Source organism: Scardinius erythrophthalmus (genome assembly GCF_964197995.2).
Source record: "Scardinius erythrophthalmus genome assembly, chromosome: 14".
Lineage (NCBI taxonomy): Eukaryota > Metazoa > Chordata > Actinopteri > Cypriniformes > Leuciscidae > Scardinius > Scardinius erythrophthalmus.
This window is the reverse complement of record NC_138234.1, coordinates 22,086,986-22,102,122: the sequence shown is the minus strand read 5'-3', so window position 1 is coordinate 22,102,122 and position 15,137 is coordinate 22,086,986. Positions and strand designations below refer to the sequence as shown.

General features: G+C 35.5%; 1 protein-coding gene across 1 annotated transcript in view; it reads left to right on the top strand.

The window, feature by feature from the left end:
- ncanb (neurocan b) overlaps positions 1–10,780 on the top strand; it is a gene marked incomplete at both ends in the record, with an annotated part of 82,943 nt that extends 72,163 nt beyond the window's left edge. The window contains 4 exons of the mRNA XM_081384599.1: positions 2,553–2,635; positions 3,446–3,590; positions 10,394–10,576; positions 10,662–10,780. Coding sequence (XP_081240725.1) covers positions 2,553–2,635; positions 3,446–3,590; positions 10,394–10,576; positions 10,662–10,780 — 530 coding nt within the window. The remainder of the gene's footprint in view (positions 1–2,552; positions 2,636–3,445; positions 3,591–10,393; positions 10,577–10,661) is intronic.
- Positions 10,781–15,137: the final 4,357 nt, after the last annotated feature.

The window sequence follows — 15,137 nt, the reverse complement described above, 5'->3', positions numbered from 1 at the left end:
AATTTAAACAAATGCGCAATTAATGTTCTGCAGGTTCAGTATGCTTGTGTACTTCTAAAAATAAACTTTTACACTACTACTCAAAAGAAGACTTACCAAGAATGAATTGATTTAATCAAAAATACAGTAAAAACTGTAATATTGTCAAATATTATTTAATTTAATTTAAAATAACTGATAATAATTTATTTTAAAATTTAATTTATTCCAGTGATGATTTTATACAGCCATTACTTCAGTCTTCATTGCTACATGATCCTTCAGAAACCATTCTATTATTCTGATTTGCTGCTTATTATTATCAGAGTTGAAAACAGTTAAAAAATTTGTGGAAATAGTGATGCTTTTTTACCCCCAGGTTTCTTTGATGAATAGAAAGTTCAGAAGAACAGCATTTATTTGAAATAGAAATCTTTTTTGTAACATTATAAATGTATTTACTGTTACTTTTGATTAATTTAATGCATCCTTGATTAATAAAAGTATTAATTTCTTTAATAAAAATATCTTACCAAATCCCAAAACTTTGAATGGTTGTGTATATGAATCTAAAGTTTACAGTCTTTCTTACAGGAAAATGTACCAGAATTTTGATGACTCATCCTGGACTACACATTTTTGTCCAATCAAATGCTTTCATGACTAGATCCTTCTAAAATCAATTGCAAATGACTAGCCCAAACTTGCTGTTTTAACAGGAGGTACAGATAGACAAAAGAACACTATCTTAATTTCTCAGAATTGCATTATCTATTGAATTTCTATCAATAGGTTGCAACAGTCAGGTTCCAGAAGTAAAAAATTTAACTTTTTAAAGCCATACAGACCTACTGTGTGTGGACTATAAGATTGTTAATTGATGGTTTATGCTTTTGTAGAAGCCGCCAGCCCGCATTATTTAAAGTTTTTTTGAAAAAACAGCAGATGCTTAACACCAGATTTCAGAGGTAAAAAAACAATTACTCATGATTCTGCAAAGAATCGTAACAAGCAAATTGTGCAAAAAAGAGCTCTTCAGTGCCTGCCCTCTTTGATGAAGCACTGCGAATGATGTGATAGAGTCTCCCTACTCTCGAAGCACTTAAATATATGCATATTTTGTAATATGTTGAAAATATGTTGTTCTTTCCCTTCCTAAGTACCTAAGTACACAGTCTTGAACCGTGATTTGCATAATTTTCAAATACTTTTTTCAAATCAAAGTTTATAATGTTGTGGTTCACTTCGTAGCTGGTTGGGTTTGTTTGTCTTATAACTCTTATTATAAGACTTTTTAAAAATCTCTATGGGAAAAATACTTCCGAAACCTAGGCAACTGAAAAAGTGGGCGGGCTCTCAGTGAAGTTACATTTTTTATCCTCACTTCCTGTCATTTAAATTCTGCTTCCTGTGGGGTGTGGCCAATTAAAATTCACACTCATGGTTTGAAAGGAAACCAATTATTTTATTTTGTAATTTGTAGAATGCTGTTGGTTATAAAACAGCTGATAACTCTGGCTAAACTGTGTTTGTTTCACCCAATTAGCTTTGACTAAAACTCTTTGCATAGCCTAGATTCATTAATAGCAAGCCACATAACTTAGATAAGAGACAGGACTGCTGACCTCCCGCACGGCACAGATTGCATTATGTCTACCGCCCCTGGTCGAGCCTAAATCCAGCGTAATGACTCTCGATGTGGCCTCTCACAGCATGCTGTCTGCTCACAGAGCCACAGCGCTCACCAAAAAGTGTGTTTAATCGCCTTGAAAATGGACATCTCCACCCCTGCAATAAAGGGGGCACAGCCATTAGGAAGATTAATGGGCCCTGTAATGATGTTAATCAGTAACACCATGATTGAAATTCCATTACACCCAGACCAAAAAAAAAAATCCTCTCAAATGCATCTTGGGGACAATCTGATGGCTTCTGGCTTGAGCTTGAATTGTGATTGTGATAACACCATCGCTCGGCTCCCAGTGGCCCTGTAGGAGACATAAAGCAGAATTGAACCTAAAGGGGAAGCATTACCACTGCATTTTATGACACTAAGACCCTATTTACACCTTGTATTAACCTGTTTTTTAGTGGTCTTCCAGGTTGTTGGTTATACATGGTATTAATGAAGTCTTTCCATCAAATGTATGGCAAAAAGAGTGTTTAAAATATGTGCTGGATGTCCCACAGAGTCAATGTTTTTGAAATATATGTTTTTAATAGGAAAACATTTAATTGTTTCATGCTTTTAAAACATTAGACTTGTTTTATCTGGTCATTTACATATGAAGCAGGCTGAGCGTATGGACTCTGGGACTCTATTGGGTCTGTCTGCCCTAGCTAGATTTAAAGAGGCACCTCTGTTGCACGAGGGCCAACCGGAGAACAGGTTCATCAGAGAATCCCTCTCAAGAGGTCCAGACCATGATGGACCTGCTCTGGAGAGCCAATAAAAAATTGAGGTCCCAATTGAAATCCTGACCTCTGTCCCATTATTTAAAATACAGGATGTATATAATAATAATAATAATAATAATAATAATAATTTGAAATGTTTTGTGCTTTTAAAACAGTAATGAGCCATGAGAACACATGGATTGGTCTGAATGACAGGATGGTGGAAGACGACTTCCAGTGGACCGATAACATGGATCTGGTGAGACTGGCACAAAATATATATATATAAATATATATATATATATATATATATATATATATATATATATATATATATATATATATATATATATATATATATATATATATATATATGTATATATATATATATATATATATGTATATGTATATATATATATATATATATATATATATATATATATATATATATATATATATATTGGAATCACATTAAAAAGGAAAATACAGTTAAGTGCAACATGTGCAGCGCTAGTCTGTCATATAGGCTGCATAAAATTATAATGAGAACATGGCTTTTAATGGTGAGACTTTTGTTTTTGTAATCAGGCTCTCAAAAATTATATAAAAATTTGTATTTCGATTTATTGGCCAATATATTGGTTATCAGCTTTCATCTCTAACATATATATATATATAAATACACACGCACGCACACACACACACACACACACACACACACACACACACACACACACACACACACACACACACACACACACACACACACACACACACACACACAAATTGAATCAGAATACAAGTATCAGAACATATAGTACAATTAATCAGTCTAATCACAGTATTTAATACAGGCATTATAATCAGATAGATTATGCAAATGGATGCACAAGTCTTTCTTTAAGCCATTTAGGTAGCAAACAAGTTTATATAATGTATTATATCAGACCGATTAGATGTATCTGAAAACCCATTTGCAATGCAACAGATATATAAGACGGTACACTAAATACCTAGTAAAGCTGTGAGATTTGGATTTAGCCCTGAAATATCCCCATTCCTCCTCCAGCAATATGAGAACTGGAGGGAGAACCAGCCGGATAATTTCTTTGCGGGCGGAGAGGACTGCGTTGTGATGATCGCCCATGAGAATGGCAAATGGAACGATGTGCCCTGCAACTACAACCTGCCCTACATCTGCAAGAAAGGCACAGGTGAGAGAGAGAGACAGAGAGAGAGAGAGAGAGAGGAGGCTTCGGAAAAGAGGACAAATACTGTACCGCCTTGCTTTATACCTCACTGTACTGTTTCTTCCATTGCTGACCTCCTTTTGTTAACTTAATTCACACATCTTCATGTTCTTCATGATATGTTCCTCATATCCTCTTTCAGTTATATCCCTTCCTTAGATTTAAATACATCCTGCTTCTTCAAAGGGATAGTTCTGTCATGCCACTCAGAGACATTTGACTTTATTTCTTCTGTGGAACACAAAAAGATTCATTTTGAATAATGAACTGGTTACGCTTTTCAATGCAATTACTTGGAATCAGATCAGAATCTGATCAGTATAAGATTTATGAACAAATCATTCAGACTGGTTTTGTGAAACGGATCAACGATTCATTGAAAAGATTCAACTCTTTGCGACGATTTGTTCTCACTTAAAGCTTTTATCACATCTTCAGAAGACTCAAAATATAGTTCATGAATCATATCAAGCAGTTTTATGATACTTTTGCATGTTTTTAAGTCCTTAGCACCTTAAGTGTAATTTTCCCTTAAGTTCGCCCTTATGTTTCCCTTAAACCTAAGGGTGTTGCAGAAAAAAACCCTTAAGTGTTACTTAAGGGTTTCTTTAAGTGAAACGTCATAAACACTTAGAATTTCCCTTAAATGCTGTTTTTTCACTTAAATAATCCCTTAAAAAGCGTTAAGTGTTGCATAAAACCCCTTAACGGTCATTTCCCTAAGTATAACTTAAGGTTTGGAAATCGTAACCTTAAGAGTAACACGGACAAAAATAAGACTACATGGCTGAATTTATCGAACCAGCTGAAGATCATTATGTGCCAAGAAGAATTTTTAGGGATAGGGAGAACTCTTTGGACCATTTTAGCGATGAAAAATTGTTGCAAGAATACCGATTTGATCGACGCGCAATATTTGCGCAATACATCGCTAACAAACTAGAGAGCGACCTTGCATGTCACACACATCGCAACCACTCTTTACCTGCGGTGTTACAACTGCTTATAGCACTGCGTTTTTTTGCAACTGGGAGTTTTCAGTAGTGGGATATGTTTTACATGTGCATAAATCGGCAACCATTCAATAAATGTAGGCTACAATTAGTGTGTATCGGATTTTCAGGTGATATTCTCAATTCATTCAGTTAACGGACGCTCTGAGGTAAAGTGTTCAGACTGCAGACTTATAGCAACGATTATATTTAATTGTACAGTACAGTCATAACATAACATAACGTACAGACATTATCTTAATTCCATAATGTCCCTTAACATAACGATATTGCTGGCCATAAACTGAGAAAGTGCGCGTCCGGTGTGTGATACAGTTGTCCTAGACGCGACGCGGCGTGTTAGTGTTTTGCGTATCTATGGCAACAACAGACATTTATAACGTGAATCCAGGATCGCTGTCGTGAAACACTTAAATGTTTCCCTTACCTAAGAGAACCGTTTAAGAGATTATATGCAACACCCTTAAGTTATTCTCTTAGGTAAGGGGAAATCGCCCCTTAAGTATCACACTTAAGGGAAAAACTTAAGGTGCTTTATGCAACCGGGCCCAAAAGTTTAAAGGGATTTATTTTTTAGTTTAAAAATATAAATTCTGTCATTATTTACTCGCCCTCATGTCGTTCCAAACATGTATGACTTTCTTTGTTCTGTGGAAAATAAAAGGAGATTTTAGCGAATGCTGGTGACCGAACTGTTTCTGACTTTATTATATGTCAGAAAATACAATGGAAGTCAATGGAAAAGTCGATGGTCTGGTTACCATCATTCTTCAAAATATCTTTTTTTGGGGTGTTCCGCACTCCTACTGGTTTGCAACGACATGAGGGTAAATAAATAATGGCAGAAATTTTTATTTTGGGGGAATTATTTCTGTAACAAAGCCCCATATTCCAAATTCATTCCCTTGCATTGTTTCTTTTTATGTCAGTTTGTACGGCTTCATTTTCAGCATTTCCAGCTTCGCCAATTCCTCTCACGTCTTTCGCAATCAGACAAGGACCTCAGCAATAACTGTCACTCATTTTGTTCTGAGGATGTGATTGTTGGTCCTCAGGAGGGCTGCATGTTCAAAGCCTCGATCATGACATGACGGACATGACTGGTTCTCTTCAGCCACTTTTAGCTGTCTAGGTCTGACGCAGTCTGCTTCACCCACACCACTATGGACTCATTAGACTTGTTTTATCTGGTCATTTACATATGAAGCAGACTGAGCGTATGGAATCCATTGGGTCTGTCTGCCCTAGCTAGATTTAAAGAGGCACCTCTGGTTCACGAGGGCCAACCGGAGAACAGGTTCATCAGAGAATCCCTCTCAAGAGGTCCAGACCATGATGGACCTGCTCTGGAGAGCCAATAAAAAACATGTTTCTCACTTCCATTTGAAATTCTGACCTCCGTTCCATAATTTAACACTCAATTCATAATTAAAAATGTGTTTGAGCTTATGTGGTAGGCTTACTTGGCACTTGGTAAAAACTTGCTGCAGAAAAATCTTCAAAAACAACACCATATTGGGTATTAGGATTACAATCTACTGTATATACTTAAAGGTGCATTGTGTAATGTTTAGGAGGATCTGTTGACAGAAATGCAATATCATACACATAACTATGTTTTCAGTGGTGTATAAAGACATTACATTCTGAACCGTTATGTTTTTATTACCTTAGAATGAGCCATTTTTATCTACATACACCGCCAGTCCTCTTACATTGAAATGTTTCTACAGTAGCCCTAAACGGACAAACGCGTTTAGTCACTATGTTGTTCCTCGTGGAAAGAAACTAGCTAAAGTCAGCGAATAAAACACTGAAACAATGATAATAAAGTAAACCTAATTTCTTTATTTATCTTTGTAAAGAAACCTCATTGCTTAACTGGCTACTCTCTGCTGTCTCAGACGACGACATCTTTTCCTGTCGGCCACCGCAACTTCTGTTGGTTGCAATTCACAACCTCACCACTAGATCCCGCTAAAAATTACACAGTGCACCTTTAAATAATATTTCATTGAAATCCATCATCAAATCAATATTACATTTAATATACATGTTTAAATGAAACAAGTCTTATTGGCTTTCTGAGATGCGTCCTCTCATGGACCTGTTCTCCGGTTGGCCCTTGTGAACCCAGAGTGTCTCTTTTAGTCTTCCTAAGGCAAATTAACTGGACGAAAGCTAAGAAGTTCTCAGAAATACACATTACCATGGTTATTGTAATGGTGTGCACAGGGGTTACTCTGGGCAGTATCCACTGATTTGAATCGATGGTGTGCTTGTTCAATTTTGAGCAAACAGTCATAAGGCTGGCACGCATACACAGCTCAGCCAGCTGTCATTTGCAAGACCACCTGGGAAACATTTTCAGCCACCCCCACCACCTGCCTCGCTGTCCTTTGTTGTCCATCAGCCCTCCCCCAGTTATTCTATCATTCAAACTGTCACCGCTATTGATCATGCAATCCCTCCAGTGAAGCCTTAAACCAATAATAGAATCCCTTAAGAGCATAGAGAAGCAATGCATGATATTATCTCATGAGATATGTGCTTTAAACAGACCTACTGCCAGTATGCTTCTCTCTTGTTGTAATAGTTTGTATGCTGAGCTACAGATTTTGCTGGAGGTAAAGATGCCCGAGTCCAAAGTGTTCAGCACAAGTCTCAGGGTGATGCTGACTCAGTCCAAGAACCCCTATCTATGTCTCTGTTATTTAATCACCTTGACTTTCCCTGCCAGTTTTGATATTTGGATGAATGAGGTGTGATGCATCCTTGGGCATTCTGCTCTGGCTGGTCGATATGGTAGCGCTGCGATAAACCACTTTCCTTTTCCTGCCACTGTAAAAAGGCTTTTTTACTTGCAGTTGAACACAAAAGTGAGATTGTCAATCACTTCAAATGACTGCCGCATATTAACATTAACATAATTTAAAAGTAAGGCAAATTTAAAATGTATTAGTTAAAATGTATTTATTACTTTACTTGTATGTTCATTTATTTATTTAATGTGTGGATTCAATTGCATTAGATTATATATAAGGTCCATCTTTACCATTTATTCAAATATTATTAAAAATGTATTACAGATATTGCATAGTTGTGTTTGGAGTCAATTGTTTTATTTGTGATAATGCAATGAAACATGCCAAATTGTATGGACATAATTTTTGGCCAGGCTGTCATATATATATATATATATATATATATATATATATATATATATATATATATATATATATATATATATATATATATATATATATATAACCTGCTGTATATATAAAATAAACACATACAAAAACTAGATAGAATCAATTAAGTTTGCTTTTTGTTTTTATATGCATTTTTTTTTATAGTTTAATTTTGTCAGATAAATACCTTAACCAAGTTCAGTGTTTTGGTCTTCCATCATATTTCAATTATTAATATATATATATATATATATATATATATATATATATATATATATATATATATATATATATATATATATATAATTATTTTTTTCCTTACATTTTGATAGTTTAATCGACATTTTGATAGTTTAAAAAACATATATGCATATTGATTTTAATTATTTATTATTAATTATTTAATTATTTTTTAGAAATTAGTTTTTAATGACCCTACAAGTTTGATTAAACTATCACAATATGTGTTAAAATATTTTATATCTTTGTTTTCTCAGTGAAAATATATTATTCAATAACATTCATACATTTTAAAGCATGGCTTAGTTGTCCAAATACTTTTTGAGTCTGCTGTATCTGAGTGTACAGTGTGTCCAGAATTGAGTATTGATTTTATGGTCTATTATTTATTTATGATATATTGCTGAATCAGAGTTGGGCTTGTGTGGATCCAGGATTGAGTTTTTTTTAAGTGTGACATTTGCCTGCTGTCCTCAAGCTAGAAGGTCACATTGCTTTCTCTCCAGACAAAGAACCAAACACACACACACACACACCTGAAAAGGCATACAACAAAACTCATCAAGCTCACAACCAGCCGCTGACTTCCCAGATCAATTCCAGCTCATAGCGTCACTGATTAGCTGGCGATTCCTGCCCATACTGAGCTACAGATAACCTGCAGTTCCTTGCCAGAATTGATTTGATTCACAGAGGTTAATGCCACGACTTTCTCTGGAGCATTTGATAAAGAAAATCTTACGTGAATGGGAAAAACTAAAATGAAAAGTGCCAAGGCCATAAAGTCTGCCGGAGTGAAGACATTAAACACTCAAATCACAGGTCAGCTTTATGATGTTTCCATCCAAATGAACATGCTGAGGTGATTGTAGCGGCAAGCCTTGGGTTACAGCTTTGCTCTTAGGAGTGTGAATATGAGGAGCTGTAAACCACAAGCTAACTGTTGCATGCGCCCTGATTGGTTCCCTGTGGTGTTTACTGGCCCACTGCAACAAAATAACAGGCCGACTAGCAGCAGCTTCCATCTTCAGTCAAGCAATACACTGAGGTTCAACTCCGAGGGCTCCACCTAATGAAAGTAAAAGGAACTGCAGTGAAACAAGCTCTTTAAACCAGTTTAATCAGTCAAATGTCACCGCGAGACACTGCTGTAGATTCTTATGTCACTGGGCTATGGTGCTTTATGGCTGAATCAGAATACAGCAGAATTCTGTTTTTATTTTTCATATTCCACTTCTGATTTGTCAAGATATAAATCTTGAACAGCATTTGAAATCCATTTTACCTCTGGAATGTGGCAGTTAAACTGAGTATTCAATAAAAAATGTTAGGTGGGACTTGATTTTATCCATCAGGAATTGATTATATCTTTAAAAGTGGGATCTATGTGACAGGTGGCTGGGGAAAAACATTTTATTAGTAGTAGTAGTAGTAATAGTAGTACATTTCTTATTATATATATATTTTTATTTGCAATAAGATTCACAGTGAAACATTCACAATGACACCAGGAACTATGGATGCATCTCTTTTTTTATTAGCATATATAATTATTTATAATTTTTTATTTAATTTTTTATTCATAACTAATATGTTTAATTTGTTTTTATTCTAATTTTATAATAAAAGTGTTCTTATAATTAATTTTTATTTTTAGCTTTACCTTCATCTAACAAGCATTAAAAGTTAAGCTTTAAAAACACTACTTTTATAACACTGTTAAATGTAATCTTTAGCAAATCGCAAAATAAAATTTATTTTCATACTGTACATTGTAATGTTGTGTTGTAATGATACCTCAAACACAATTTTTATATTTTTTATATTACAATTACTTTATATTATAATTATTTATAATTTAGTTATAAATAATTGTTAGTTTAAAATTATTTATTTATAGTTATAGATTTATGTTTAATTTGTTTTATTTTTACTCATTTTATAATCAAATTGTTTATTTAATTTTTGTATGTATTTATTTAAAAAAAATTAGCTTTGCCTCCATCTAATGATCATTAAAAGTTAAACTGCAAAATCACTAATTTAGTAATACCGTTAAATGTAATCTTTAGGAAATTAATAAAATAAATATAAATTTTTCATACAGTTGTCTAAGTTCACCTTTTTTTTTTTTTTTTTTTTTTTTTTTTTACAAAATAATATAGCCACCGTTTATTACCGTACCATGGAAATAATATAATATCTGACATAATTGTAAACATTTCCAGGAACATATATTAAGAAAGTATGTTGATTAATATGATGTTGATTCAAGATTAATTTATGTTTTCGTAATCTTACATTATTGTCTTTTTTGCAGTCCTATGTGGATCTCCGCCCACCGTGGACAACGCTTTCCTGATTGGACGGAAGCGTTCGCACTACGACATACACTCTGTTGTGCGTTACCAGTGCGGTGACGGTTTCCTCCAGCGCCACATCCCCACTACCAAGTGTCGTGCCAACGGCAAATGGGACCGACCCAAGATCATCTGTACAAAGTGTGAGTGTCCAGATTTTATTAGCTAAAAGTCAATATAAAGAACCGAATCGCCAAATTCATTCACACTTGATACCTGTATTCTCAGCACGGAGATCTCACCGCTACAGACGCCACCACCACAAGTCCCACCACGAGCGCAGAAAGCACAAGAGGCACGGGTCAGGAGGTCATCGAGGTCAACATGAGGGTCACGGCCATTTCTAACCAAATAATCCCCTCCTTTCCCTCAGCCTTTCGCCTCTTTGATATTCGACGGCCTTTCACCTTTCCCCCCCTCCTCGCCTGGGTCAGTTTACCCCCATTACGATCAGAGGGGGCACTGCTGGACCTCACAAGGACTATAACAATTTTACTTTTTCCGTCTCTTTATGCGTTAATGTACCATCTCATTTTAGTGAATCAAACATGAGGAAAGTTATTTCGTACCTTCAATGTAGAAAACACTCTAGGTAACTGTTTATGTATTTTTACATAAGCATTAATTGAGCAGGAGAGTTGGTACTACATGTAAATATTGTATTTCTTTTCAAAATCAAGATCAAATCAAAACGGCCAGGAAATGCTTGGTATCCGTTTGCCCATGCAGTATTTCTTGACCGTTTTGCCGTTGGTTTGCTCTTTGTAAGACATTGACTTAATTTATACAGTATTTCTGAGTATTGATGTGTTTTGGGTTGCGAGGAGTGGTGCTCATCCTGATTTTCAGAGCGTAAACTGTGCAATTCTCGCAAAAGTAAAAATCCCCCTCATGTTGTTCTAAACCCGTAAAACCATTGAATGGCGACATTTAAAAACATAAAAAAAGCAGCATAAAAGTAATTGTTCGTTGTTTTCTGAAGATTTATGCGAGAAACTACGTTTTTTGAAATCAAAAGCCGTTATTGTTAATCTTCACTCAATGGTAGCTTTGTGATGTTTGATGTAAAATCTGGCGGCTTGATGACAAACAAGATTTCAGACCCATATCTGTGGAGTTCTCTGCGAATAATCATTTAAATTTGGGGTTTTCCTCACGCAAACTTACTGAATACCTTGATAAGAAGAACATAGAATACATATAGTCATATGAACCATTTTAATGATCATTTTACTGTGCTTTTCATAATTTTAGGAGCTATCTACATTCATTTTTACACTGTAAAAAATTATATGATCAATAAGTTATGACAACATGTTTTTACATTAAAACTCATACTAAACTATTTTAACTCATCAAAAAATAAAGCGATTTTTTGATGAGTTAAAGTAGTTTAACTCATCAAAAAATAAAGCGATTTAAAAAATATATATAAGTTTTTTTTAAGGCAGTTTAATGTGATTTAAGTTGAAATGACTTAAACATCTAAGTTGACTGTACTTCAAAATTTAAGACAGCATCTTTTTTTACAGGAAAAGAGCAGCTTGGACTCTCTACAAAGTTCATTATTTTGTGCTTCACAGACAAAAAAAGGTAATACGGGTTTGGAAAGACATGAGGGTGAATAAATGATGACTGACTTCTCATTTTGGGGGTTTAAATATTAGGCTAAGTCCTTAAACAGCCCTTAAAGCAGAAGAATTTCAACCCTTGACTGAAGATTTCTTATCTTTCACAGGTATTGACTTGACAACAATTAGATAAAATATGCCACTGTAAAATCCCCCTACTAGTGGTCCCTCTATCTGTAATTGATAGTCTGTGTCATGATCTCCTACTTTTTCCCCCACAGAGGAGAAATTGTCCTGTCAGAGCCTGTCTGCGAGAAAAAGAGCGAGAATTAGAGCGACAGAAAGAGAGGTTCGACTCTTCTTAATTGCACTCGGCTATATCTACGCCACATCAAACTGAGCCAGTGACAAGGTACTTTTAACAGCCTCGAGGGTCGAGCGCTACACCCATAATTAGCTTCTCAATGTAGCACAGTTGGGGAAGAAATAAAATAAGGATGGATTCCCATGGGTGTGACAAGAACGAAAACAAAGAATCCAGATGGTGCGATATCACATACAGGTTAGATGTTAAAAGTGCTCATGGGTAAATTTCAGAGACAGGGATACCTCCAGCACTGAAGATCAAGCGGTTAAAAAGGAAAGGCTCGTGCAGAAGAAAGCCAGTTGAGATGCAGCATTTGGCCTTCTGTTCTCCTCAGAGCGAAAGATGTGGTCTGGGCTCACTGTGGGTTTGAAAAGCACACTTTTTTTTTCTGTCCTACCAGGTGCGTGTCCTGTTTTTCAAATAGTACTGCGACAGCTGACTCAAAAATGAGGACTTGCGCCTTTTTCTCTGCCCTCTCAACCATCCTCTTTACCTTAAAAAAGGGCAGAGTCTTTATTTTACAGAGCATTTTTTGTAATGCCGAGGTTCGGGCTTATCTCTCGCTGTTCCTTTCTCAATTTCCCCATGAGATTGCGAACGTAGCCCGCTTCTCCGCCAACTTCTTTTCAACGTCATTGCTCCATCATCTTTCCTTCTCTACCTTTATCCACCTTTTTTTAATGAAATAGCCCAAAATTCAGAGACTGTGAAAAGCCAATAGTCTGTCTGAATATCTGAACAATTAATCTTTTTTTTCCCAAGCAAGCTTAATTAATGTTGAGGTTATTGCCCCTTTTTTTGATAAAGAAGCAATTGACTTAAAGAAAAGGATGATTTTAATTTTGAAAAAGCTGTTTTTTAACATTTTGAAGTTTAGCCAAAAGTGGAAGAATGTGTATTAATGGGTAAATTTCCATCTAGGTCACAATTCACTAGCCTGGTAATACCAAACTCTGCTACTTCGCTTTGCTTTGTAGACAGAGTCTGGCATGGCATAATTGAAAAGCGTTTTCTTTCTTGCGGGGGTGGGGGGGGGGGTTAAAATCATTGGTTGCCCGTAAGCCAATCACATAACGTTTGGTTATGACGTGTGTTATGCGCAGGCTCAGCCGCATCTAACTTCCACTGTAAACACACGTATGATGCGAAAACAAAACCATCGAGCGAAATACCGGAGTGAACATGGCTGTGAACGACTTTTGCAGATTATGTGAAGTAAATCTACGCATCCACGGTACAATCAGCGTCTACGTCACGGCTCTCAGCCCGCCCTCTGTTCATTGATTGGCCAGCTGTTTTGAGGCTGGAGGAAAACGGGGAAAACGGTCGCTATCTCAGACTGAGTACAGAAGCGAACTGAAATTGAGCGGAAGTACGAAGTCTGACGTAGTCAGGCTAACAATTCACCCCAATTAAATGAAATTGTTAAAAAAAAAAAATTTATATTTTAGTTCAAATACATCACTGTAAAAATGTATAAGTTATGACAACATATGTTTTTACATTGTTATAACTCAGCAAAATAAGTTTAATTTTCAAATTTCAACTCATTTTTTGAGATAGTTTAATGTAATTTAAGTTGAAATTACTTAAACATCCAAGTTGATTGTACTTAGGTACTTACTTGATTGAAATTAAGGCAGCAACTACTTTTTTTTGCAGTGTATTGTTGTAATTGTAATTTTATTGATTTTTTTAATTCATTTTGTATTATTTTTATTTTGCATTTCATTAATGGGAATTTGAGAGGAAAAATTTACTTAATTTTCCTGAAATGAAATGTCAAATAATGTCACAATGCAAAAACAAATTCTCATCCCTAAAGCAAAATACCATTTATATTATCAATAGGTTATAACAACATATGTTTTAACATTGCTTTAACTCGTACAAAAATTGAAAATTGCTTAACTTATTTTAATAAGTTATACAAGATTTAACTCATTTTTTAAGTCAGTTTAATGCAATTTAAGTTGAAATGACTTAAACAAATCAAGTTGACTGTACTTGTTTTCTTTTGATTTTGGGGTGAAAAAAGACCTAAACATATTCTGAACGTGTTTCTGGTGATTCATTCAAATGCCTGTGCATGATTTGCATTGAACAGGAGGTGTGCCAGTGTTGTGCAATTTGTCTGTCAAAATTGGAGTCTCGTTCTGATATCCAGTATCCTAATAATCCATATTAGCTGCTAATGTCCCTCTATATCACACTAATAGCTCTTTACAACCCTCAGCTCAGGCTAGCAAAGGAAGGCAGATGGCTAACAATGTGGCAACTTAATTGCGAGCCTTGATTATAAAAATGAACCTTTAAACAAAGAATGTTCACAGCTGTCTTTTGGCAGGCATTCTGGAGAACCGTAAGAGGCAGCTGCGGGATTTTCTTGTGGCAAGTTTTCTGACTAATTGCCACAGAGCAATTGCTATCCCAGAGGTTGTTATGCTAGCTGCACCTCCCCTTTGTAGTTACATTTGTGGAACATAGTCTTATTTAGGCTTGTTTGCATGACTCATTCAGCCAGATTTGTCGAGTTCCTCACAAGCAAAATATGCAAAATACTCTTGCGCATCTCACAATAGCCGCCAACACTTTGTTTGCTATCTCCCGCTGCAGCCGACTGGTGTTTTTCCATTCACTCTGTTTTGGTACAATGTGCACGTTGTGACGAGAGTTTAACCTTGTCCTTTTCGTATTTACATGATTGTTGGAGGTAAAGAGGAAGCTGTGGAGGTGAGACAGGAGCACGATGTCCTCTGTTTAATC